This window comes from Electrophorus electricus, chromosome 4, assembly GCF_041902795.1.
Source record: "Electrophorus electricus isolate QZ-2024a chromosome 4, ASM4190279v1, whole genome shotgun sequence".
In the NCBI taxonomy this organism is placed as follows: Eukaryota; Metazoa; Chordata; class Actinopteri; order Gymnotiformes; family Gymnotidae; genus Electrophorus; species Electrophorus electricus.
The window spans coordinates 31481719-31509079 of record NC_137500.1 but is presented as its reverse complement, the minus strand read 5'-3'; the positions used below and the strand labels follow the sequence as shown (position 1 = coordinate 31509079).

Genomic DNA, 27361 nt, shown 5'->3' with positions numbered 1-27361 from the left:
AGAACTCAACAAACATTAAACTTTCTTCTATTTAGAACTTGCTGCTGAGTTTACTTCCAGACCTCAGAGTCAGGAGGTGGTTGAGGGTGAAAAGGCTCAGTTTGTGTGCTCAGTGTCCAAAGACTCCTATGAAGTCAAATGGCTCAGAGGCAACAAAGAACTCCAAACAGATGACAAATATGAAATTATTTCTGATGGCAAGAGACGAGTCCTTGTGGTTAAGAACTGTGACCACAATGATGAGGGACCATTCTTGGCTCTCATTGGATCCACGAGAGCGTCTGCTGATCTGACAGTGATAGGTATGTATTCCACACTTACTGTACCCTGTATTAATCACTGTGGTACAAATAGGGATGGATGTCTTTGCTTACTCTTATTTCTCAATTCACTGCAGAGAAACTCAGGATTATCACTCCCTTGAAGGACACAAAGGCAAGTGAAGGACAAGAGATTGTCCTCAACTGTGAGGTGAACACAGAAGCAGCCAAGGCCAAGTGGTTGAAGAACAATGAGACAATGTTTGAGAGCAGCAAATTCATCATGGGCCAGAAATATAATGTGTTCTCTCTACGGATTAAAAATGCTGATAAATCAGATGCAGCTGCTTACACCGTTACACTGACCAATCAGCGTGGTGAATATGTCAGCAGTTCAGCCAACATTACTGTACAAGGTATTTGTTATATACTGTGATTTTTTTCTCACAATGGTATAATATAATTATGGTTTGTTATAATTGCTCCTCTTTTTATTTGCAGAGGAAGATCTGAGGATCATTGTTCCCCTTGATGACATTGACACGCAAGAGAAGAAGATTGTTAGCTTCTCATGCAAAGTGAACAAGCTAAATGTGACCGTGCAATGGATGAAGGCTGATCAGGAGATCACCTTAAACAAGCGTGTTGTGTACCGTGTTGATAAGGATAAGCACACTTTGACCATTAAGGACTGCAGTCTTGCAGATGAGGGTGAATACACTGTTATTGCTGGTGCTGACAAGTCAACAGCAGAGTTGATCATCAGTGAAGCACCAACTGACTTCACCACCCAACTCCAAGACCAGACCATCATCGAGTTCGAAGATGCTGAGTTTACATGCCAGCTCTCCAAAGAGAAAGCTGACGTTAAATGGTACAGAGATGGCCGAGAAATCAGAGAGGGCCCAAGGTCATTAACTCACTCTTACCTTGTATTTATTGTATTATGTCTTTCCATGAAAAGCTAACCTGTCTGTTTGATTTTAGATATCAGTTTGAGCGTGATGGAAACATATGCACACTGCGCATTAGAGAGTGCCGACTGGATGATGAGTGTGAATATGCCTGTGGAGTAGGCGACAAAAAATCCAGGGCTCGTCTCTTTGTTGAAGGTACATAGATCTGTGCATGTAGCTGAGTATTTTTTTATTAAGTTACTTACTTAGTCCTCTTGTCTAATGTGTTCTGACCAATTTAAATCATCCAGAGATTCCAGTGGAGATCATCAGACCACCCATGGATGTATTTGAGCCACCAGGTTCTGATATTGTGTATGAGGTTGAGCTCAACAAAGATAGAGTTGAAGTTAAATGGCTAAGGAATAACATGACCATTGTCCAGGGTGACAAATACCAGATGATGAGTGAAGGCAAGATTCACAGACTCCAGGTCTGTGAGATCAGGCCTCGTGACCAGGGTGAATACAGGGTTATTGCCAAGGACAAGGATGCAAGAGCCAAGCTTGAGCTTGCAGGTAAGCACAATTACATTTGAATGAATAATTTATTAGATGTTTTGCTAATGTAAGATGCTTTATAATAGACAGTGTTGTTACTAAATTGAATCTGCATTGTTTCTTTTGTTTTACTTTAGCTGTGCCAACGATCAAGACTTTGGATCAGGATTTGGTGACAGATGCTGGAACTCCATTGACCATGTCAGTTCCCTTTAATGCATACCCACAAGCTGAGGCTGAATGGTTCTTTGATAGCATCAGCCTGCCAAAGGAGAATGTTCATGTCTCTCCTGATAAGACAGAGTACAGGCTGAAGGACCCCAAAAAATCAGAAGAGGGCCATTACAAAATCATTATAAAGAATAAGCATGGACAGGGAGAGGCTTTCATTAATTTGAAAGTTATTGGTGAGTTCATATTTCATCAGTTTACTGCATTTTATCTTTTGAGTGTAAAACCATTTCATTCAATTTACTCAAATAGTGTGCAGAGGAAAAGTACCCTGGCATATTTGACAGGAAGTAATTCCATTTTTTATATTTAATTATTATTATTATTATTATTTTTGCTGTGGATGCATCAGTGTGAATAAGTCAAAACAGTCCCCAAACAACAAACACAACATATTGTTACACCTGTTTTTACTGGGTCAGTTCACATTTATCTGAAGTTGACTTGTTGGATCTGAATACATGAAACTGTCTCTTCACAGATGTTCCTGGGCCAGTCAAGAATCTAAGAGTTATTGACACAGCAGACGGTGAGGTCAGCCTGGCATGGGATGAACCTCAGAGTGACGGTGGAAGCAAGATCCTGGGTTACGTAGTAGAGAGACGTGATGTCAAACGCAAGACTTGGACTCTCGCCACTGACAGGGCTGACAGTACAGAATACACTGTCATTGGGTTGCAGAAGGACTCTATGTATTTCTTCCGGGTTTGTGCACGCAATAGAGTTGGTTGTGGACCAAATGTTGAGACAGATGAAGCTGTGTTAGCCAAGAATAAGTTTGGTAAGCAGTAGTTGTTTATAACTCTCTAGATCATCTACTGCCTAATTTGTGAGAATTAAAATTATACTACTGCAGTGATAATATTATACTTTTAAAAACAACAATACCAATTTTTGTTTAGACATTGGAAGAATTAAAGTTTATAATAAAATACATTAACAAAAATGTAACTATTACTACAAATGAGCAAATAAAATAAAAATCTATTATACATTTTCTGTATTCCAGATGTACCTGATGCACCACAAAATGTCACAGTTGGAAATGTCAGCAAGTTTGGTGCCACAGTCTCCTGGGATCCACCTCTGTTTGATGGTGGAGCTGAAATCACCTCATACATCATCGAGCTCCGTGACAGAACATCTGTGCAGTGGTCTCCAGTCATGGTGACTAAACCACAGGACCGTAAAGCAGTAGTCAATGATGTTATTGAGAACAAGGAATATATCTTCCGTGTTCGAGCAGAAAACAAGGCTGGCCCTGGCAAACCAAGTGCTGCTACAAACCCAGTTAAAATTATGGACCCAATAGGTTAGTAGTATTTACTTACCTTCTCAATTAGCTATCTTTTAGCAAATCAAGAAGGAAGACTTTAGAAAGTTTAATTTGTAACTGTCTACATTTGTTATACTTTTTCAGAGAGGCCAAGCCCACCCCTGAATCTGACACACTCTGAACAGACCAAGGAGGGCTGTCTGTTGACATGGGAGCCTCCTCTTAGAAATGGTGGTAGCATAATCACTGGCTACATTATTGAGAGGTGTGAGGAAGATTCAGACAAGTGGATGAGATGTAATGCCAGGCTTTGCCCAGACCTACTCTACAGGGTAATTGTCTAACTTTCATAGCCTTTGTTTTTTGGAGACACCACTGTATATCTGTAAATACTTTTTAAAAATACATTTTATGAATATCCTAATTTTCTCCAGGTTTCTGGACTTAAATGTGGAAAGAAGTACAAATACCAAGTCATTGCTGAAAATGCAGCTGGCCAGTCTGACCCCTCCAATATTGTTGGACCTGAGCTGGCAGATGACCCACACTGTATGTACTGGTTCCTTTCATAGATCCTTTGAATTTGTATTCTTTACATATTTTTAATAACATAGTGTATGCCTCTTAATTTTAGTTGCACCTACACTCGACCTGAGTGCCTTCAAGGATGGCCTGGAGGTCATTGTTCCTCAGCCTCTTATTATCCGGGTCCCAATCACTGGATACCCAACACCTACTGCTAAATGGACCATTGGTGACACAGAGCTCACCGCTGGTGACCGTGTTTCCATGGTCACAAAGCCCACCTTCACCGAGTTAGTCATTACCCCAAGTGTGCGTCCAGACAAAGGCAGATATTTTCTGACACTGGAGAATGATGTAAGCAGTGTCTCTGGGGAGATTGATGTCAATGTTATCGGTATGTTCAGTATCATTTTTGTCTTTATTGTCTCCACTAACTTTCTACCATTTAGTGCAGAATTGACTGCTCATCTTTTTTCAGCATCACCAAGTGCACCCAAGGACTTTAAGGTTGCAGAGGTAACCAGAAATCATGTCCATCTTATGTGGGAAGCACCGGACCATGATGGAGGCAGCCCGATTACTGGATATCAAGTGGAGAAGCGTGATGTCTCAAGAAAGACCTGGGTCAAGGTATGAATATCACACCAAACTGCCAGAAGCTTTAAATAAAGATGTTGGGTTAGTTACACTTTTTTATTGCTTTTTTTTCACATTTCAGGTCATTGTTGGCTTACAAGACCAGGAGTACACTATCACAGATGTTGTCGAGGGAAAGGAGTACTTGTTTAGAGTTATTGCTTGCAACAAGTGTGGCCCAGGAGAGCCCGCATACATTGATGATCCAGTAAATGTGTCTTCACCAGCTAGTAAGTGACAACAGGAAAATTAATATAGACAGAGTATGCTCCACTGCAAGAACTGAACCCCAAATGCTCACAAGCTTTTTTTCTAAAACAATAGCTGTTCCAGATCCACCAGAGAATCTTAAATGGAGAGATAAGACTGCCAACACAATCTTCCTGTCATGGGAGCCTCCAAAGTGGGATGGTGGTGCTCCAATTAAAGGTTACACTGTTGACAAATGCCAGCGTGGCACTGACAAATGGGAGCCATGTGGTGAGCCATTGCCAGACCTCAAGTAGGTGAACTATTTATACCAAAGGCTCATTTATCTAGTTCTGATAGGTCAAAACAAAGCAAATAATCTTTACTATCCTTTTTACTCTGTTCTAGGTTTGAGGTAACTGGTCTGACAGAGGGCCAATGGTATGCATATCGTGTGAGGGCCTTGAATAGACTGGGCTCGGGTAGACCTAGCAAGGCAACTGATGAGATCCTGGCTGTTGATCCTAAAGGTAGATAAAAAATTACACACACACACACACACACACACACACACACACACACACACACACACACACACACACACACACACACACACACACAATCTTTGTTATATATTTTAACCAGTGTCTTTACCCCCTCCTTACTTCTGCTAACAGAGCCTCCAGAAATTCACTTGGATGCAAAACTACTGGCTGGCTTAACTGCAAAGGCTGGCACAAAGATTGAACTCCCTGCTGATATCACAGGCAAACCAGAGCCTAAGATCAAATGGACCAAGGCTGATCTTATCCTGAAGGAAGATGATAGAATCTCTATTGTTACCAAGCCAGGCCACTCCACAGTGTACATTGCTAAGACAACAAGGGAAGACTCAGCAACATACATTGTTGAGGCAGTCAACAGCAGTGGCCGTGCCACAGCAACTGTTGATGTCAACATCCTAGGTATTGTACTCATTCTTATATAAGATGTGTATGGTGCATTGATGTATATTGTACTGACAAAATTTAGCTCCAATACTAATCTAAAGAGTAGATCTCCAAGAGCAGGGTGAGGACCCTCTTTTCTAAAGAACTATAAAACAAACTGGAAAAAGTAATGTATCCTGTATGTCTAACATGGTCATGTCCCTTTTGTATAGATAAGCCTGGACCTCCAGCTGCTTTTGATATCTCTGAAATTACCAGTCAGTCCTGCCTATTATCATGGAATCCACCAAGAGATGATGGTGGTTCAAGAGTGACAAACTACATTGTTGAAAGGAGAGCTACAGATAGTGAGATATGGTACAAGCTGTCCTCCACTGTGAAGCAAACCAACTACAAAGCCACCAAACTCATTAATTTCAAAGAATATATTTTCAGAGTCTATGCTGAGAATCAATTTGGCATTGGTTTGCCAGCTGAGCATGCACCAATAACTGCCAAATATATCTTTGGTATGTTATACTAATTTTGATATTAGCTCAAAATTATATTTGGCTCCCACCTCAGATATATTAAAGGTAATCTATGCTGATAATATTTTTCACCAGATTCACCTGGACCTCCGTACAAAGTCACAGCATCAGATATTGCAAAGGATGCTGTAACTTTGTCTTGGTATGAACCCGATGATGATGGTGGAAGTCCTGTCACAGGTTACTGGGTTGAAAGATTTGAGCCGGAAGCTGACAAATGGATAAAATGCAACAAACAACCGATCAGTGACACAACCTTCAGGTGAGTACTTACAATGCACAAATGGAAAACAGTTGGTCCATATAGCAGAATACATAACTCTCACATATTTCTAACTTTCTGTGGTGAATATAGGGTGAAAGGTTTGCCCACAAGGAAGAAGTATAAGTTCCGTGTCTTGGCTGAGAATCTTGCTGGACCTGGAAAACCAAGCAAGGAGACTGACCAGATCTTGATCAAGGATCCAATTGGTAAAATAAACATTTGATGGTTTCTTTTCCAAACTTTTGCATCAGAACTAACAGAATTTGTGTTTTTTGGGAAAGCTAGGCTGAAACATATATATGCTCTTTTAGATCCTCCATGGCCTCCTGGCAAGCCTAGTGTTAAGGATGTTGCCAAGACATCTGCTTTCCTGCAGTGGACAAAGCCTGAGCATGATGGTGGTGCCAAGATTGTGTCCTATATTGTTGAGCTCCTAAAGAGTGGAACTGTTGAGTGGGTCCGAGTGGTAGATGGTATTCCTTCTCTTGAGTATTTCTTGAAGGGACTGATGGAGAAGCAGGAATATTCCTTCCGTGTCAGAGCTGTGAATGCAGCAGGCGAGAGTGAACCTAGTGAGCCTAGCGATCCTGTGCTATGCAAGGAAAGACTCAGTAAGTGATTGCTGAATATCTGGATTGTTTTAAATTCCTTCATTTATTATCTTAGATTAATAATGTATGCCACAGAGATTTGACCATTGCAACATTGCTCTATGATTCTTTTTTATTAAGAATTGAAAAAAAATAAACAATAAAATAACATGAACAAAAAAAGCAAATCTTAATAATAGGTTTATTTATAGTTTATATAAATACATAAATTACACTGCAGTAGTCTGATGTCAATGTAACACTTTTCCTTTTCTTGTTAGATCCTCCATCACCCCCAAGATGGCTAGAGGTGGTAAATATTTCCCGGAGTGGTGCTGAACTGAAGTGGACAGCTCCTGAACGAGATGGCGGTTCTCCCATCACCAACTACATTGTTGAAAAGAGAGACGTCAAGCGCAAGGGCTGGCAGGCAGTTGACACCACCGTGAAAGAACTGACATACACTGTCACTCCACTAAATGAAGGCTCCCTCTATGTCTTCCGTGTGGCAGCAGAGAATGTTGTTGGGCCTAGTGAATACTGTGAACTTCTTGACTCTGTTCTGGCAAAGGATACATTCAGTAAGCACCACACCCCATGGAAATCTCTTTTACTAGATAATGGCTGATGCCTTTGAGGTATACTTATACTATTTACCTTTCCTCTATTCTAGCTACTCCTGGACCTCCATATGCTCTGACTGTCACAGGGGTTTCAAAGACCCATGTTGACCTAAAATGGGAGGCACCTAAGAATGATGGTGGCAGACCTATTTTGAGGTAAACATAATGAAAATACTGAAATCCTTTTAAGTAATACATGTCATCAGTGAATCAGTGAAAGTATTGAAAATATTTTTAACTCTATGTATTATAATTGCACTTAAAGGTATGTCATTGAGAAGAAAGAGAAACTTGGAACTCGATGGGTGAAATCTGCAAAGACATCAGGCCCTGACTGCAAGTACAGGGTAACTGATGTCATTGAAGGAACTGAGGTGCAGTTCCAGGTCCTTGCTGAGAATGAGGCTGGAGTTGGTCATCCAAGTGAACCCACAGACATTGTGGTAATTGAGGACCCAACAGGTGTGTTGAAGACATTGTTTTATGATTTCAGAACATTTGTGAAGATATTTTATTTTGTGAACAAAATATGTATTATTCAGTATATTCTTCATTATTCCAGGACCACCATCTCCTCCTCAGGATCTCCATGTCATTGAGGCAAACAGAGACCATATCTCTATTGCCTGGAAAGCCCCAGAAAGGAACGGAGGAAGCCCAGTCATTGGCTACCACATTGAGCTCTGTGAGGCTGGAACAGAGAAATGGATGAGAGTTAACTCACGCCCAGTTAAAGAGCTGAAATACAGAGCTGGGGAGGATGAAGGCATTCTTCCTGAGAAGCAGTACATTTTCAGAGTCCGTGCTGTTACTTCTATTGGTGCTAGTGATCCCTCTGAGATCTCTGAGAGTGTTTACGCCAAAGACTCAGACTGTAAGCTAAAACATGTACATTTTGTCATTAATCATTGCCATTACCACAATGCTTTCACTTGTACAATTGGAGCTAATCAAATCACTCCTTATTTTTATTCCTCCAGGCAACCCTACAATTGAATTCCAAACCCAGGACCTCGTTGTTGTGGAGGGTGACAAAATGCACCTCCCAATTCCATTCAAGGCTGTACCATCACCAAAGATCACATGGCACAAAGATGGCAAGGAGATGAAGGCTGATGACAGGATCTCATTCAGATCAGATTACATTTCCTGCCACCTGGAAATTCCAAGCTGCGTGCATGCTGATGCTGGGCAGTACAAAGTTACCCTGGAGAACAGCCTTGGAGCAACTAGTGGGACAATTAACGTTAAAGTTATTGGTGTGTTTATGGAACCCTTTGTCAACCGTTCTCACATGTTGAAACTCATTACATAGATAATGCATTTCAATCATTAACCAAACACAAATACTAAGTGTGTAAATAATATTATTGCATACTGTTTTTCAATGTTATTTACATTTATGTTCATTCATTTTATATCACTAGGTCTACCTGGACCATGTAAGGAAATTGTTGCTAGTGATGTCACTAAGAACTCCTGCAAAGTGTCATGGGAACCTCCAGACTATGATGGTGGCTCCCCTGTTCTTCATTACATCTTGCAGCGCAGAGAGGCAGGCAGGAGAACATATGTCAATGTCATGTCTGGAGAGAACAAAATCAGTTGGCCTGTCAAGGACCTGATCCAAAATGGAGAGTATTACTTCCGTGTCAGAGCTGTGAATAAGATTGGTGGTGGAGAGTTCATTGAGCTACGCAATCCTGTGATTGCTGAGGACCAAAAGCGTAAGTAACACTAATTTCAGACAAAAATGATTCTAGATTCTGTAAAGTTCCTAATATATTTTCTCACTTACATTTTTGTCCTATCTATATATAAAGATCCACCTGATCCACCTGTTGATGTGGAAACGCACAACCCCTCTTCTGAGTCTGTGACCCTCACTTGGAAGCCACCCATGTATGATGGTGGATGCAAGATCATGGGTTACATTCTGGAGAAGGCAATGAAAGGTCAAGAGAAGTTTGAGAGATGCAATGATTTCCTTGTGCCAGTATTGTCCTACACAGTTAAAGGCTTGAAACAAGGAAAAGAATATCAGTTCCGTGTGCGTGCAGAGAACGCAGCAGGCATAAGTGATCCTTCACGGAGCACTCCTATGATCAAAGCCACTGATGCAGTTGGTATGTACTACAAATTGATTAATTCTTGTATATTATTTATGCTATTTTATGTTACAGTAGTGTATTCTTCATTGACAGTGTATTTAATATGGTTACTCTCTGTTTTCAGACCGTCCCAAGGTGTTCCTCAGTGGTAGCCTGCAATCAGGCTTAAGTGTCAGGAAAGGTGAAGAGATTCGATTGACTGCCTACATCTCCGGATTTCCATACCCAGAAATAACATGGACAAGAAACAATTCAACTATTAGGCCAGAAGCTTTGAAGAAGAGACCAGAAAGGCCTATTAGGAAGAAAAAAGAAAAGGAGCCAGAGAAGGAAGAGGAAAAGAAACAAGAGGAAATTAAAGAAGACGACAAGGAGAAAAAGGAAAAAGAAAAGGAGGTGGAGGAACCTGAGGAGCCAGAGGAAGAATACCACCCATCTCTGAATGAGCGTCTTACCATTGATAACATTAGGCAGGGTGAATCCTTAATTTGTGTGAAAGATGTTATCAGAGGTGATCATGGTGTATTTACTATCAAGGTGGAGAATGATCATGGTATTGCCTCTGCAAGCTGTGTGGTTAACGTTCTTGGTAGGTTATATTTCTGTGATTTCTATAAAAAAATTATATTTAAATGCAGTATTATGGAATTACTGTAATTAACAAATATTCAAATGTTTTTGTTTCTGTCCAGATACACCTGGGCCCCCTGTGAATTTAAAATTTGAGGAAGTCAGGAAGGATTCACTCCTCTGCAAGTGGGATCCTCCTCTAGATGATGGTGGCAGTGAGATCCTTAATTACATACTGGAGAGAAAAGACAACTCCAAGGTTGAGATGGGATGGGTTACTGTTACAACAACCCTCAGAGCCTGCAAATACCCAGTAACAAAACTCATCGAAGGAAAGGAATACATATTCCGTGTTACTGCAGAGAACAGATTTGGCCCAGGAAGACCTTGTATCTCCAAACCCGTCATTGCCAAGAATCCATTCGGTAATTGACATGCATGCATATTCAAACATTTTATTTTCTGTAATTATGATGTTTGTTGCTTTAAAGTTAGATGCTAATATTTGTTTTGACACTTTTCATTTTTCAGATCCTCCAGAGGCTCCTGAGAAGCCTGAAATTGTGGACATCACATCCAATAGCATGGTTGTCACTTGGAAAGAACCCAAGGACAATGGTTGCCCTATTCAAGGATACTGGGTGGAGAAACGAGAAATTAATAGTACACATTGGACAAGAGTTAACCGCAGCATCTTTAATAAACTGGAACTAAATGTAGAAGGCCTCTTAGAAGGCTTGACATACATTTTCAGGGTCTGTGCAGAGAACATGGCTGGATGTGGAAAGTTCAGTCCACCATCTGAGCCGAAGACAGCACAGGCTCCAATCTGTAAGCCAATTAAACGTTAATTCACTATCACATATCCGACTTTATATTTCAAAATCTTGTCCTGTGTTAATTAAGTATTCAATGATCAATGTTTAATTAATTTTCTTTTTTTTCTCAGTGCCACCGGGTCCACCAATTGCACGTGTTGCTGACACCACAGACCATTCAATAATAGTTGAATGGGACCCTCCTGTAGATAATGGTGGTTCAGACATTTTTGGTTACCATGTGGACAAGTTATTGGCTGGCACCAAAGAATGGACCCGAGCCACAGAAAGACCACAAAAGAGTCTTACATTCACTGTGTATGGTGTCAGAGAAGGTGCGAAGTACACTACTCGCGTTATGGCAGTCAACTGTGCGGGTGAAGGTGCTCCTGGCATTACTGAAACCGTCATTGTGAAGAATCCTGCCGGTATGTCTCTTAAACCAATGCTTGTTTTAGAAAATAAATCTAAGTTTTAAGGCTAGGCTTATGACTATTTTGTTGATTTACCCACAGTGATACCTGTAATTGAACTTGATGTCAGTGTGAAGGGTGGTTTTGTTGTAAGAGCTGGAGACACACTGAGGATCCCTGCAAATGTGACTGGTAGACCTAAACCATCAATTTCATGGATGGTAAATGATCGTGCCCTTGATAAGAAGCGTGTAGAAATAGAAGAGGTTGGACAATCTAACACCCTTATCATCAAGAATGCACAGAGAGGTGATAGTGGCAGATACCAGATCACTGCAGCAAACCCAAGTGCTATTAAATCTGCATGGACCACAGCTGAAGTTGTGGGTAAGAACTACTGTCAGATTACTTTAAAAAATATTTTCTTTAATATTTTCTGTAATATTTTTTGTAACAAAGAGTATTTTAAATTTGTTCCAGAAACATTTGTGAAAAGTTTATTTTAAAACTGTCATCACTTAAACTCTTTTATTTAGATGTTCCTGGACCTGTCCTTGAACTCAAGCCTGTTGTAGTCACTAGAAAGTTGATGATGCTTAACTGGTCTGACCCTGATGATGATGGTGGCAGTGATCTGACTGGCTTTATTATTGAAAGAAAAGACCCTAAAAGTCACACTTTTAGACAGCCCATTGAAACAGTTGCATCCAAGTGTGAAATTGGGGGTATTGTCGAAGGACATGAGTACATTTTCCGAGTTGTGGCCAAAAACAAGTATGGCTGTGGACCTCCTGTTGACCTTGGACCTATCCTTGCAGTAGATCCTCAAGGTAGCATTACTTTCAGACACATAACACTTTAATTCCCTAAACCAGACAACAAAATATCTAAACGTACATATAAACATGTTTTTTTTTCATGTTAGCTCCACCAACTTCCCCTGAGAAATTCCACTACACTGAAAGAACTAAGTCTTCCATTACCCTTGTGTGGAAGCCACCTCGCAATGATGGTGGCAGTCCAGTCCTTGGCTATGTGGTTGAGAAGAAGAGACAAGATCAACCTGCTTTCCAGCGTGTCAACCCAGAGTTGTGCACTGACCTGACAATGACTGTGGAAAATCTAGATGAACTGCACATGTATGAGTTCCGTGCAAAAGCTGTTAATAGCATTGGTGAAAGTGATCCTTCTATACCGATGAATGTTGTGATTCAGGATGATGAAGGTTCGTCCAGTTCTGGTTTGTCAAATCCATCATTACCAGATATATTACTTTCGCTTTATAATCTACTTTATGACAGTCTTGTGTTTTAAATATTGTTTTTCCAGTTCCTCCACATTTGCACATGCTGAAACACTTCAAAGAGGATATAATCAGAGTAAGGAAGAATGAGCCGGTTGAGATCCCCGTTGAGATCACAGGCCTCCCAATACCAAAGGTTGAATGGCTGAAGGATGATGTTCTTATTCCCAAATCCACGGAAAGAGTCCTGATAGAGACCAAAGAGATTGACAGACTCACAGAACACACAAAACTCACTATCCCTGCTGTTGCAAGGCTAGACAAGGGAACCTATACTATAACTGCTTCAAATTGCATGGGCACGGTCAGCCATCATATCACATTGGAAGTACTGGGTAGGTTTAGGTACATTTATTTATTTAGAGTTTTTGATTTTATTTTATAGTCTGCAAATGAATGATAGTGTCCTCATGTTTATCAGATCGACCAACACCACCAAGAAACGTTGCTCTTTCAAATATCCGAGCTGAGTCTTGCTATCTGACCTGGGATCCACCACTGGATATTGGTGGCAGTATGCTAACCAACTACATCATTGAGAAGAAATGTCTTGATGTAAAGGATGCTGAAAAAGCTGAATGGGTCCTGGTTACTAATACCATCATAGACAGAAAATATGGGGTGAGCAAAACTTAGAGTAAAATTTGAGATCCATTCATTAATCTACATAACTGCTAAAATTGATACCATTACTGTATATCTTGTAGGTACGGGAACTTGAAACAGGTGGCAGATATCAGTTCAGAGTCAAAGCTGAGAATAAGTATGGAATAAGTGATGCCTGTAAAACAGAGGAAGTACATATCAAGGATCCATTTGCACTACCTGGTCCACCTGAAAAGGTCACTATCGCAGAGCACTCCACAAATGATATGTTGGTGACATGGGAACCACCCAGGGACTGTGGTGGATCTATGATTATTGGCTATTGGCTAGAAAAGCGAGAGAAAGGCACTTCTTACTGGGCTAAAGCAAATAAGGCCATGGTGTCCAAACGTGGCATGAAAGGCTGGGAATTTCAGGTCACACGCCTCGCTGAAGGAGTTGAGTATGAATTCCGTGCAATGGCTTGCAATGCTGCAGGAATTGGCCCCCCTAGTGCTGTCTCTGAGTCTGCCTTTGCTATTGAACCTATGAGTAAGTCTTATACCATTTTTAGTATACGTATTTTTAATAATTTATTATCTGTATTATACATAAATGAATCAATATATATTGTGTATTTGTTTAGCTCCACCTAGCATGCCAGCAGCTCCTGAAATTGCTGACAAAACCAAGCGCAGTGTCACTCTATCATGGATCCCTCCTGCCAAAGATGGTGGAAGCCCCATCAAAGGTTATATCATTGAGAAACAGGATGAAGGGACATCTGAGTGGACAAGGGTCAATGATGCGGATAGTCTACACCCTACCACTACGTTCACTGTTCCAAATCTTCAGGAGCTAAAAAAGTACAGATTTAGAATCATTGCAGTCAATGATATTGGAGAGTCTGAGCCAAGTCCTAGAACCCCAGAAGTTCTCATGGAGGATGTTCACAGTAAGAGTTCCATCCTACTACTAAGTTTTAATGTGAACATGACTTACATGCTTCAGTTTAATTTTCTAACATGTTGTTTATGTGTAATTACATAGCTGAGCCAAAGCTGTTTTTGGACATTGGCGCTCATGAGTTAGTAAACATCCCTGCTGGAACTCCAATCAAAATCCCTGTAACTGTTAAGGGTCGTCCCACTCCCAAGGTTACATGGGATTTTGAGGGCAAAGCAAAAACCGAAATTAAAGATCGTCTTCACAACCTGCCAGTGGATTCACAGGTACTATCATTTCTTTGACAAAAAAAGATTTTCTGAGTTTCTTATTATACATTCTTTCTTTTACAATCTAATTTGCTTTTAAATAGGTGGAATCTACTGATACTACTTCTGCTTTAACAATTCCTGTGAGCTTGCGGTCCCACTCTGGCAGATACACTGTAACTGCAAAGAACAAGTCTGGACAGAAACATATTAATATCAGAGTTATTGTGCTTGGTAAGCTAGGTCTCAGTACATCTTTCTGTAAAATCCAAAATTTTAATTGTATAAAATGATGCCTTAATTAGAATTTATGGGATATTTTAACAGATGTTCCTGGACCACCTAAGGAGCTCAAAATTACTGATATTACACGAACTACAATGAGGCTTATCTGGAAACTCCCAGATACTGATGGTGGAGAGAGAATCAAGAGTTACTTCATTGAAAAGAGAGCTGTCACAGCAAAAGCCTGGACAAAGGTGAATGCATCCTGTGCCAGTATGGCCTTTGTAGTGCCTGACCTCCTCGAAGGCCAGGACTACTTGTTCCGTGTTTGTGCAGAGAATCGTATTGGAATGGGACCATTTACTGAGACCACCGAGCCAGCAAGGGCAAGGGATCCTATCTGTAAGTTATAAATCACTACACATTATATGATGTCCTTGAATTAAATACTTTATGCTTGAATTTACCTTTCATGTCTGTTTTTTTTTTCAAGCACCCCCTGATCCTCCAGCTAAGGTGAAGATCAATCTTGTTACCAAGAACACTGTGACCCTATCATGGCAACCTCCAAAAAATAATGGTGGCGCACCAGTAACACATTACATTATCGAGAGGCTGAGCTGGGACACCAGTGGTCCGCAGAAAGAGACCTGGAAACAGTGCAATAAGAGGGATGTGGAAGAAACTACCTTCATAGTTGAAGACCTTAAAGAGGGTGGTGAATATGAGTTCCGTGTCAAGGCAGTGAATGAAGCTGGCCCAAGCAGACCTTCTGTTACTGTGGGACCCATCATCATCAAGGACCAGACCTGTAAGTATCTTTCAAAAAAAATCGCAAAAGTTTATTTACTTTGAGTCAAATGCATTATTCCCATTATGGCTGAATTTCTTTTCAGTCGCTCCAACCATTGATCTTAGAGAAGCCCTGGAGGGTGCTGAAACATTTGACATAAACATAACTGCCAGGATTCAGGGCTGCCCATTCCCAACCCTTGTTTGGCAGAAAGCTCCACTTGACAAGCCTGATGAAAAAACTAATGTTCATTATGATCAGCATATCAATAAGCTGGTAGCTGATGACAGATGCACTCTGCTAATTCAGCAGTCCAAGAGAGATGACAGTGCAGTTTATACACTTACAGCTACCAACAGTTTTGGCACAGCATCTAAAGATATCAGACTCACCATTTTGGGTAAGTTGTGTTGTGAGTTTAACCTTTAAGCTATATATGATTTTAGCCACACACACACACACATATATATATAAACCATCATAGTGGACAAGCTGATGCACAGCTAATGAAGGACCTCTGTTTGAAAGTCCTGTTTCTCTGAAACCTTGTGTACTACACTACAATCTCTCTCTCTCTCTCTCTCTCTCTCTCTCTCTCTCTCTCTCTCTCTCTCTCTGTCTGTGTGTGCGTGCATGCGTGTGTGTGTGTGCGCGCACGCTATTTATTTCATTATTTATGTAGGGCGACCTGGACCACCAGTGGGACCTGTTAAAATTGGGGAGATTTTTGCAGAAAGGATTGGTCTATCATGGAAGCCACCCATAGATGATGGTGGTTCCAAGATCACTAACTATGTTATTGAGAAACGTGAGGAGAACAGGAAGTCATGGGTCCATGTCTCAAATGATCCTAAAGAATGTGCTTATACAGTTCAAAGGCTCACGGAAGGGCATGAATATGAGTTCCGCATTATGGCTCAGAACAAATATGGTGTAGGACCACCACTTTACAGTGAACCTGAGAAAACAAGGAACTTATTCAGTAAGTTATGCATGTTCATTTCCCATTATATTAACAGATTGAACATTGTTGTTGAAACAGGACTTTGTTATTTTATGTTTCATTGTTTTTCATTTTAATGTATTTGTATACAATAGCTGTTCCAGGCCAATGCGATAAACCAACTGTCTCAGAAATCACACGTGAATCTATGACTGTTGAATGGGAGGAGCCAGAATATGATGGCGGATCCCCAGTTACTGGCTATTGGCTGGAGCGCAAGGAAACTACATCGAAACGCTGGACTAAAGTGAACCGTGACCCCATCAGAATCAGGCCCCTTGGTGTCTCTCATGTTGTGACTGGTCTCTTGGAGGGAGCTATCTATCAGTTCCGTGTTATTGCCATTAATGCTGCTGGATGTGGACTTCCAAGTCTTCCATCAGACCCTGCTGTTTCTAGAGACCCAATTAGTATGTTAAACTAAATAGTTTTTAATTAATATGTACTTACAATTGATTCTAATATATGCCCATTTTACTATGAAATGTTTCTGTTGCTATAGCTCCTCCAGGACCTCCAATACCAAAAGTAATTGACTGCACTAAATCAACTGTAGAACTTGAATGGATTCCTCCAATGAATGATGGGGGATCTAAGATTACAGGATATTTTGTTGAATTCAAAGAAGAAGGAAAGGAAGAATGGGTGAAGGTAACTAAATTCATGTTAAAATTATAAATACTTGTATTGACACAAAAGAGTTTATCATTTTTATTTCTGGATGATTTTCAGAACTGCCTTTGTTTCTTTTTAGGCTAAAGATAAAGAGATTAGAGGCACCAAGTTTGTTGTACCTGGACTCAAAGAGCTTGGACTTTACAGATTCAGAGTGAGAGCAGTGAATGCTGCAGGTGCTGGTGAACCTGGTGAAGTCACTGAAGTGATTGAGGTCAAAGACAGGACAAGTAAGAACAAATTCAAAACATTAGTGGACTGTTCCATTCATGGCTCCTCCTTTTATGATGAAAGAAAAAAAAACTTAACTTGTGGTTTTGTGTCTCTAAATCATTATAAAAATAGGCTGATAGATTGAAAACATGTCACTGACTGTTCATTTAACAAAAGTAGGTTGTTTTTGTCTTAGTTCTAAATAATCTAGCATCTCATATCTACAACTTGCTACTGCTTAAAAAAAATGGGTTTATACGATCAGTAAAATTCAACTTCATACCTACACCGACTTTAATTTTAGTTGCTCCTGAAGTGGACCTAGATGCAACAGTGAAAGAGAAGATTGTTGTTCACGCTGGTGGAGTAATACGCATCCTTGCCTATGTGTCTGGCAAGCCTGCGCCAGAGATTACATGGAATAGAGATGATGCTCCTTTGCCCAAAGAGGCTATTGTTGAAACTACTGCTATCAGTTCAGCTCTGGTGATCAAGAACTGCCTAAGAAAGCATCAAGGCATTTATACCCTAACAGCTAAGAATGAAGGAGGAGAAAGGAACAAGGCAATAATTGTGGAAGTGCTAGGTGAATATTCTGCTTCTGTTCATATGAGTGCTATTATTACAACAACATTAAAAAAAAGATTCTAAATATTTGTATTTGCTTTAAAGATGTTCCTGGCCCTGTGGGTCAGCCCTTCTCTGGTACGAATCTTACCAATGATTCTTGCAAGCTGACATGGTATTCCCCTGAGGATGATGGTGGCTCAGCCATCACCAACTACATTATAGAGAAGAGAGAAGCTGACCGCCGAGGCTGGACTTCAGTGACATACACGGTCACCAGACATAATGCTGTGGTTCAGGGTCTCATTGATGGCAAGGCTTACTTCTTCAGAATTGCTGCAGAAAATATAATTGGAAGAGGCCCATATTCTGAGACAGCATCAGAAGTTTGCATTAAGGATCCAGTTTGTAAGTTTTATTTAATATTTATAAAATAAAAACCAATACCCTTTTAATAAATGTCATGATTTTATTTACTTTTATTTCTACTTTATCTTTTTCAATTTGTTTCCAGCTGTGCCTGAGCGTCCAGAGGATCTGGTGGTAAAAGCTATCAAGAAGGATTCAATCACCGTAGCATGGAGACCACCAAAATATGATGGCGGGGCAGAGGTGACGAGTTATGTTCTTGAAGTTCGTCAGCTTGGAAAGGACAACTATGTCCAAATTGCCAGTGACAATAAGCTGATGGATCGCCAGTTCACTCATGAGGGTCTCAAAGAGGGCGCTAGTTATGAATTCCGTGTGAGTGCTGTGAATCAAATTGGCCAGGGCAAGCCTTCCTTCAGCACCAAACCAATTATGTGCAAGGTAGAGCTTGGTAAGTAAAAAATGCATTACAATTATAATGTTAAAAAACCTATATATGATTTTCTTTGTAATATATATATATATATATATATATATGTATTCTAATAATATTGTAGAACCACCTTCCCTTGACCTGGAATTCCATGATACACTTTTGGTACGTGTTGGGCAACCCTGCACTCTCCAAGGTCGCTACGGAGGGAAACCAACACCAACAATTAAATGGTTCAAAAATGATGAGGAACTTCAGGCAAATGAGGACATTGTGCTTACTAGCACTAAGAAGACACTGTGCTTATCTATTGAGAAAGCTAAGCGTGATCACAGTGGCAAATACACTGTGGCTGTGGAGAACTCAATTGGCACATGCAAGCGCATCTGCACTGTTACTGTTGTTGGTGCGTTTTGGATCATTCCTTTTTCGACGATATTGGTCAAAATGTTTTTTCTGTTTTTGCTGCAGAATAGTGTGTTTGTCAGTAAATGCATATGTGTGTATTATTTTCAGATCGTCCCCAACCTCCAGAGGGCCCTGTTGTCTTTGATGAAATCTACAGGGATCATATGGTCATTTCTTGGAAGCCCCCACTGGACGATGGTGGAAGCGCTGTCTCTAATTATATTGTTGAAAAGAGAGATACCAACCGGGATCTCTGGATGCCTGTCATATCGTCTTGTACTAGAACAACATGTAAAGTTCCTAAACTCATTGAGGGAAGGGAGTACATAATTAGAATCTGTGCTCAAAACATCCATGGCATTAGTGACCCATTACTGTCTGCAGAGACAAAAGCAAAAGATGTCTTCAGTAAGTAACTTTCTGAAAAAACATTCCACAAAATGGCTTAGTTTTACTTAGTGATTTTACTGACATGAATTTTCATGTGCGCAAAAAACAGAGGTGCCAGATGCTCCTCAGCAACCAGTGGTGAAAGAAGTCTACAAAGACACAGCTCGGATTTCATGGGAACCACCTGCTGATGGCGGAAAACCAATCACAAACTACATTGTTGAAAAGAGAGAAACAATGTCAAACAGATGGGTCCGTGCTGGAACCGATCGCATTTTCCCTAAAACAGAATACTGGGTTCCTGATCTTCTCAAGGGTTGTGAATATGAGTTCCGTGTGATGGCAGAGAATGTGATTGGTGTTGGTGACCCTAGCCCACCCACAAAACCTGTCTTCGCTAAAGATCCTATTGGTATGTTGTTATTGGTACTTCTGTTTACTTGTGCAAGAGGAAGTAATGTTATAATCTAACTTTAATATTTCTTTTCTCTTACAGTGGTTCCAAGCCCACCCATAAAGCCAATGGCAATTGACAAGACAAAGAACTCTGTCACTCTTTCTTGGGAGCCACCCAAGGACTCTGGTGGAGGCAAAATCTTTGGCTACCTCCTTGAGTACCAGAAATCTGGTACTGAGGAATGGCTCCAGGTTAATCAGACTCCTGACTCCTGCCAGGAAACTACATTTAAAGTTATCAGCCTTGAAGATGGAGCACTGTATAGGTTCAGAGTAAAGGCTGTTAATAAAGCTGGTGAATCTGAGCCTGCAAATGTTCCAGAGCCTATTCGAGCACAAGACAGACTTGGTAATTCTAAATTATTGTATAAAAATTATTAAGGTATTAAAGTATAAGTTATGTGAAATGTTTAAATTCTAATACTTTTTTATATAGAGCCCCCAGAGTTGTTGCTGGAGATGGGCATGCCTCGCGAGATTAAAGCACTGGCTGGAACCCATATTAAAATTGTTGCTGGAATTAAGGGTATGCCTATTCCTAATGTCACATGGAAGAAAAATGATGCAGATGTGCCTCCAAGAGCAGAAATTCAGACCACTGGAGTAAGAACCAAGCTTGAGATGCGTTACTGTAACCGAAGTGATTGTGGAGACTACACACTGAATGTTGAAAATCCAGCAGGATCCAAGACAGCAACGTGCACTGTGCTTGTTCTAGGTGGGCTCTTCCTCAATACTGTAAAATGCAGCACATAGGAATAAATAAAAAAACCCCTACATTTTCATTTTCATTGTTCAACACTCTTAAGAATATCTCTAGCAACACATTTGCGGCTTTTTTTTTTGACAGTCCTGGAAGTAAAGAAAATGTATCTATCCAAGTTAAAGTTATATGAATACATTTACATAATAAAGATCTATAAATGGGGTTCTATAAATAAACTGATAAATGTTAATATAATGTTAATATAATAATAAAATTGAGCAGATTTTTATTCTCATGTATATTTATTTAATAGATTTCAGGATAGTAACATTGAGCTGTAATATTGTTTATAGCTGATACAAGATGGCATCAAGTGGATGACTAAAATCCTGCTATATCTCCATAAACATATTCCTAATTAAATAATCTTTAATTGGGCATGCATTATTTCCATAACAGTGTACTGAAGAATTCAATTTACTAACAAAATTGTATTCATGTACAATGCAAGGAAACATGACTACTAAGCAATGTATCCAGTGTGCATATGAAGTGAAAGGGTTCAGAACTGATTAGTTTAGACTTTATAGCTCAGCAATAACCTTTTCTGCTTTATTAAAATACGTGATCTTTGTGTGTTTCTAGACAAACCTGGACCGATTCAGCATTTGAGAGTATCTGATGTTAGAAGTGACTCTGCTCAGCTGTCCTGGAAAGATCCTGAAGATAATGGTGGTACACGTATCACGAACTTTGTGGTGGAGAAAAAGGATATTGCTTCTACACAATGGGTGCCAGTCTGTTCAACATCTAAAAAGCGAAGCCAAACTGCCAAGCACTTGATGGAAGGCACATCATACATGTTCCGTGTAGCTGCTGAAAATCAGTTTGGTAGAAGTGAATTTGTTGAGACAACCAAACCTGTGAAGGCGATGAATCCACTGTGTAAGTATGAACACACTGAGGATTTGTGCCTTTAAATGCCTTATTAAATGCCTTTAATAAGGCAACTTGCAACTAAGGATAAAAAAATGTGTCTTTCAGTTCCACCTGGTCCACCAAAGGATCTGCATCACGTAGACGTTGACAAAACAGAGGTGTGGCTCCAATGGAACTGGCCTGATCGCACAGGAGGAAGTGACATCACAGGCTTCTTGGTTGAGTACCAAGAGGAGGGTGAAAAAGACTGGATTGTCTTCAAGACTGTTAGCATTCCTGAATGCCATGTGACTGGTCTAGAAGAGGGAAAAACCTATAGATTCCGTGTTAAGGCTGAGAATGCTATTGGACTTAGCCGACCAGACACAACTGTGCCAGTTCTTTGCCATGAGAAACTTGGTAAACTACATTTTGTAAATACTATATAATTACTAAAGTATTTTATATAATATGTAGTTAAATATAATTAAATATCATATATGTATTTATGCACTTTTAAAACATTTAAAACAATTTGTTAACAATTTTTGTTGCTTTTTCTAGTGCCACCCATTGTTGAAGTGGATGCAAAACTGATTGATGGAATCATTGTGAAGGCAGGAAGTACTATCAGACTACCTGCAATCATGAGAGGCATTCCCATTCCCAGTGCAAAGTGGGTGCTTGATGGGGAAGAAATTAGAACTGGAGGAAATATAAAGATTGACACAGACAACTTTTCAACTGTTTTGAACATTGCAGACTGCACAAGAAATCACACTGGAGTGTACATTCTCACAGTGTCTAATCCTGCAGGAAGTAAGACTGTTTCTCTGAATGTCACTGTACTGGATGTCCCAGCTGCACCCATAGGTCCTGTGAACATCCTTGAGGTCACTCCAGATTCGATGGTCATTGAATGGCGTCCCCCCAAAGATGATGGTGGAAGTCCTGTAATGAATTATGTTGTTGAAAAGAGAGAGTCTAATAAGGAAACCTGGGGAGGTGTTAGCTCTGGTAGTACTGCCACAAGGCTCAAGATTTCTCGTTTGCAGAGTGGTGTTGAATATGTTGTGAGAATTCGCGCAGAAAACAAGATGGGAATAGGTGCACCTCTTGAAAGTGCACCAACTGTAGCTAAACACCAATTTGAGCCACCTGGTCATCCTGGAAAACCTGTTGCTTCTGATATTGCTGAGGATGCAGTAACTCTTGCTTGGACAATGCCATTATATGATGGTGGCAGTCCGATTAATGGTTACATTATTGAGCGCAGACATAAGGGAGGCAAATGGATCAGAGTGAATAAAACACCTTGCAGGGACCTCAGATTTAGAGTGCTTGGACTTTTTGAGGGTAATGACTATGAGTTTAGAGTATTTGCTGAAAATATTGCTGGCTTCAGTGGACCCTCACCTATTTCAGACCCAGTCAAACCTTGCAGACCTATCACAGTTCCTGGACCTCCAGTTAACCCAAAAGTTAAGGACTACAGCTGTAATTATGCAGATTTAGTCTGGATAAAACCTACAAGAGATGGAGGAAGTCCAATTTTGGGATATATTGTAGAATGTCAGAAAGCTGGTGGTGAATGGGAGAAAGTAAATGCAGATGATTTGATTAAACAGTGCACTTACAGAGTCAAGGGATTAACTGAAGGCACAGAATACAGGTTCCGCATAAGAGCTGTCAACATGATTGGAGAAGGTGAGACAAGAGAAGTGCCAGAATCAGTTATTGCTCAAGATATCCTTATCCCCCCAGAGATTGAGATGGACATCACATGTCGCACACATTTGACTGTCCGTGTAGGACATAACATTAATATTACTGGATATGTAAGGGCAAGACCTGATCCAGTGATTACTTGGTCCAAAGGTGAGACAGTTTTGGAAAGAGATAAACGGACAACTTTGACAAATAACTTTCCTGTAGTACATATGCGCATCAAAGAAGCAACCAGAGCAGATCATGGAAAGTATACTCTTAAGGCTGTGAATGACAGTGGAGAAGCCTCAGTTACCATCACTGTAAATGTACTGGATAGACCTGGACACTGCAGGAATCTTACATTGACATATGTGACCAAAAATGCATGCATGGTGAATTGGGATGCTCCAGAAGACAATGGAGGCACTGAGATTACAAACTATATTGTTGAGTGTCGTGAGCCAAGTGTTAGAACATGGTCAATGATCTCCTCTGACTGCACAAATCGCAAGGTAAAGGCAAAACTACTGGAGAATCATGAATATTTCTTCAGAGTGACTGCAGAGAACAAATGTGGTCCTGGACCAGCAACAGAAACCAAGACACCTATACTTGCAATCGATCCACTTCAGAAGCCTGGTGAGCCAGAGAAGTTCCATGTCGCGGATTTTGGCAAGAACTTTGTGTTCCTGAAATGGCAAAGACCAGATTATGATGGTGGCAACCCTAATCTGGGGTACATATTAGAAAGGAAAATCAAGGATGCTGAAAAATGGGAAAGCTTACATGATGGTGTACTCAAAGACACATTCTTTATGGCAGATAAGTGTACTGAGAACCAGACCTATCAGTTTAGAGTTAAGACTACAAATGATGCCAGAGAAAGCAACTGGGTGATGACATCTGAAGTTCTTGTCAAAGAAGAAATCCAGAAACCAGTCCTTGACCTCAAATTTGCTGGTACTGTTGTGGTAAAAGCTGGTGAATCAGTCAGACTTGAGGCAGCACTGAGAGGAAAGCCACAACCTGAGGTCAAATGGGTGAAAGACAAAGCCACAGGACATAACCCCAGAATCAGCATTGATACTGGAGCTGACTACTCAAAATTCCTCATGACTAAAGCCAAACGCTCTGATACTGGAAAATATATTATCACTGCCACTAACCTAGCTGGGAGCTTTACTGCTTATGCAACTTTAAGTGTTCTGGACATACCAGGGCCTGTAAGAGATGTCAGAGTTTCTGGCATGTCCACTGACAAATGTAGAGTGGTATGGGATCCACCAGAGGATGATGGTGGTTGTGAAGTTGACAGTTATATTCTAGAAAAATGTGAGACTAGAAGAATGGTCTGGTCTACTTATTCTGCTTCAGTGGTCACTCCCTATTGCAATGTGACGCGCCTTGTGGAAGGTAATGAATACATATTCAGAGTCAGAGCAGAAAACAAGATGGGAACAGGTCCTCCCATGGAGAGCAAGCCTGTTATTGCCAGGACACAGTTCAGCCCACCTGGTCCACCTGATCCACCAGAGGTCACCAAAATTGGCAAGGATGAAATGACTGTTATATGGGCTCCCCCTGAAAATGATGGTGGAAAATCCATTACTGGCTACATTCTGGAAAGAAAGGAGAAGCGTGCTGTACGATGGGTTGCAGTCACAAAGAGTCCTATCTCTGAGAGACGTATGAAAGTAATCAATTTGATTCCTAACCATGAATACCAATATCGTGTGAAAGCTGAAAATGAAGTTGGATTGGGAGAACCAAGCAAACCATCAAGACCAACTGCTGCAAAAGATCCAATTGGTAATATATTTTCCTAATAACCTTTTAAATATATATCCTCTACATGATAGTGTTTTTCTTAATGTCAAAAAGCTAAAATTATTGTATTCATTAATATTTCAGAGCCCCCTGGTCCCCCTGGCAGCCTGAAGGTGGTTGACAGCACAAAGACTTCAGTTACTCTTGGCTGGTCTAAGCCAGTGTATGATGGTGGTGCTCCAATCATTGGATATTTGGTTGAGATGAGGGATAAGATTGAAATGGAAGGTGAAAAAGAGAGAGATCCAGATGAGGGCTGGGTGAAATGTAATGTTGGTATACAGCTTGTCCTCACTGAATTCACAATCAGCAATTTGGATGAGAGGAAACAATATGAATTTCGTGTTTCTGCACAAAACCAAGTCGGCATAGGCCGTCCTGCAAGACTTAAAGATGCTGTGACACCAAAGGAAATTCATGGTAAGCTGTTTTCTCAAATTCCAGAATGTAAGTAATTACTTTATCTAATATATACAGTATACCTAAAATCAGACCAATTTTTCCCCTGTAATTACAGAAATACCTGAGATTGACCTGGATGCCAGTTTGAGGAAAGGTCTCAGTGTAAGAGCAGGATGTCCCATTAGGCTATTCGCTACAATCAGAGGAAGGCCAGCACCTAAAGTGACCTGGAAACGCATAGGTGTTGACAATGTTCTCAGGAGAGGTCATGTGGATCAGATTGATACAATGACCTTCCTTGTCATCCCAGAGAGCACACGTGAAGACTCTGGAAAATACTCTCTGACACTGTCAAATCCCTCAGGAGAAAAAGCTGTATTTGTTCGTGTTAAGATTTTAGGTATGCTGACTAACAATGTACATTTAAATTATTATTATAAGTAATAAATAAAATGATTTAATCATTGGATTCATTAAGAACAGCAATCAATTTTCCCACTTAAACCGATTTAACTGTTGCTACATAGAAGCATTAACAAACATGTTGCACTGAATAGATACTCCTGGACCTGTTGATGGACTGGAAGCAACAGATGTTACAAAGACGTCTTGTCAGCTCTCCTGGTCACCCCCAGAAAATGATGGTGGCAGTCCAATTCTGAACTACATTGTTGAGAAGCGTGAAGTAGACAGGAAGACATGGACAAATTGTACCAATGACCTAAAGAAGACTAGCTTTAAAATCACAAATCTGACACCAGGAATTGAATATTACTTCAGGGTCATAGCAGTCAACAAGTATGGTATTGGGGTACCAAAGGACTCCCCAAAATCCTATTTGGCCACAGATCCAATGAGTAAGTGACCACAGCATTCTGTGTAATTATCAAGCAAATAAATGTTCCTGTCTATAATATTACAAATGTGAATTGAATATTGAATTTTTTTTTGCCCTAAAGGTGAACCAGATCCTCCCAAAAAGATGGATGTCTTAGAGATTACAAAGAACAGTGCTACAGTTGGGTGGCTGAAGCCTCTGAGAGATGGTGGAGCAAAGATTAATGGATACATTGTTGATTACCAGGAGGCTGGTCAACCTGAGGACAAATGGACACCATATTCAGTTGTAAAAGACTTAAGTATTGTCATTGTAGGTCTGAAAGAAAACACAAAGTATAGATTCAGGGTTGCTGCAAGGAATTCTATAGGATGCAGCCTCCCAAGAGAGGCTGAAGGAATCTTTGAACTGAAAGAACACCTGAGTATGTATCTAAGAATTCTTGTGTCCTGTAGTTGGATGTCCAATTTATCATTGCTTTAATCATTTTACTGACATCGTAATACTGACCCTAGAATTCATTCTCTAATTTTTTGCCACCCATTTTTTTTCAGTGGCACCAAAGATCATTATGCCTGATGTGGTTACTGCAAAGGCAGGAACCAAACTGAAAGTTGAAGCACTTGTATCTGGCAAGCCTGTTCCTGTCACTACATGGATGAGAGGAAGTGATGATGTGGTTACATCTGATCGTATTTCTGTGCAAAAGACACTATCCTCATCCACATTTATGATTAAAGATGTTTCAAGAAAGGACAGTGGATATTACAGCCTTACTGCTGAGAACAACATTTCTAAAGTCAACCAAATCCTTAGACTTATAATTTATGGTATGCAACCTGTAACAACACCAACAAAAATATACAAGTAACACATGACAAAT

General features: G+C 40.3%; 1 protein-coding gene across 29 annotated transcripts in view; it reads left to right on the top strand.

Annotated features, from left to right (window-relative positions):
* ttn.2 (titin, tandem duplicate 2) overlaps window positions 1-27361 on the top strand; it is a 162119-nt gene that overhangs the window by 84751 nt on the left and 50007 nt on the right. For all 29 annotated transcript variants that reach the window (XM_081713292.1, XM_081713286.1, XM_081713282.1 and 26 more), the window contains 63 exons: window positions 36-302; window positions 398-676; window positions 762-1170; window positions 1248-1372; window positions 1468-1734; window positions 1854-2123; window positions 2429-2728; window positions 2957-3259; window positions 3368-3555; window positions 3658-3772; window positions 3858-4142; window positions 4227-4378; window positions 4467-4614; window positions 4709-4886; window positions 4982-5103; window positions 5251-5538; window positions 5736-6032; window positions 6129-6315; window positions 6409-6524; window positions 6630-6929; window positions 7190-7489; window positions 7582-7687; window positions 7797-7993; window positions 8094-8405; window positions 8512-8790; window positions 8959-9258; window positions 9355-9657; window positions 9767-10231; window positions 10335-10637; window positions 10744-11043; window positions 11162-11458; window positions 11546-11830; window positions 11980-12273; window positions 12369-12668; window positions 12773-13081; window positions 13168-13367; window positions 13454-13883; window positions 13978-14286; window positions 14382-14563; window positions 14650-14779; window positions 14873-15172; window positions 15264-15581; window positions 15667-15963; window positions 16246-16545; window positions 16662-16976; window positions 17069-17217; window positions 17321-17471; window positions 17759-18040; window positions 18127-18429; window positions 18536-18841; window positions 18948-19229; window positions 19340-19639; window positions 19731-20033; window positions 20118-20426; window positions 20514-20795; window positions 21429-21728; window positions 21828-22121; window positions 22266-25220; window positions 25323-25658; window positions 25756-26040; window positions 26198-26497; window positions 26600-26902; window positions 27033-27308. In XM_081713292.1, the coding sequence (XP_081569418.1) occupies window positions 36-302; window positions 398-676; window positions 762-1170; window positions 1248-1372; window positions 1468-1734; window positions 1854-2123; window positions 2429-2728; window positions 2957-3259; window positions 3368-3555; window positions 3658-3772; window positions 3858-4142; window positions 4227-4378; window positions 4467-4614; window positions 4709-4886; window positions 4982-5103; window positions 5251-5538; window positions 5736-6032; window positions 6129-6315; window positions 6409-6524; window positions 6630-6929; window positions 7190-7489; window positions 7582-7687; window positions 7797-7993; window positions 8094-8405; window positions 8512-8790; window positions 8959-9258; window positions 9355-9657; window positions 9767-10231; window positions 10335-10637; window positions 10744-11043; window positions 11162-11458; window positions 11546-11830; window positions 11980-12273; window positions 12369-12668; window positions 12773-13081; window positions 13168-13367; window positions 13454-13883; window positions 13978-14286; window positions 14382-14563; window positions 14650-14779; window positions 14873-15172; window positions 15264-15581; window positions 15667-15963; window positions 16246-16545; window positions 16662-16976; window positions 17069-17217; window positions 17321-17471; window positions 17759-18040; window positions 18127-18429; window positions 18536-18841; window positions 18948-19229; window positions 19340-19639; window positions 19731-20033; window positions 20118-20426; window positions 20514-20795; window positions 21429-21728; window positions 21828-22121; window positions 22266-25220; window positions 25323-25658; window positions 25756-26040; window positions 26198-26497; window positions 26600-26902; window positions 27033-27308 (19443 nt within the window). The remainder of the gene's footprint in view (window positions 1-35; window positions 303-397; window positions 677-761; window positions 1171-1247; window positions 1373-1467; window positions 1735-1853; window positions 2124-2428; window positions 2729-2956; window positions 3260-3367; window positions 3556-3657; window positions 3773-3857; window positions 4143-4226; window positions 4379-4466; window positions 4615-4708; window positions 4887-4981; window positions 5104-5250; window positions 5539-5735; window positions 6033-6128; window positions 6316-6408; window positions 6525-6629; window positions 6930-7189; window positions 7490-7581; window positions 7688-7796; window positions 7994-8093; window positions 8406-8511; window positions 8791-8958; window positions 9259-9354; window positions 9658-9766; window positions 10232-10334; window positions 10638-10743; window positions 11044-11161; window positions 11459-11545; window positions 11831-11979; window positions 12274-12368; window positions 12669-12772; window positions 13082-13167; window positions 13368-13453; window positions 13884-13977; window positions 14287-14381; window positions 14564-14649; window positions 14780-14872; window positions 15173-15263; window positions 15582-15666; window positions 15964-16245; window positions 16546-16661; window positions 16977-17068; window positions 17218-17320; window positions 17472-17758; window positions 18041-18126; window positions 18430-18535; window positions 18842-18947; window positions 19230-19339; window positions 19640-19730; window positions 20034-20117; window positions 20427-20513; window positions 20796-21428; window positions 21729-21827; window positions 22122-22265; window positions 25221-25322; window positions 25659-25755; window positions 26041-26197; window positions 26498-26599; window positions 26903-27032; window positions 27309-27361) is intronic.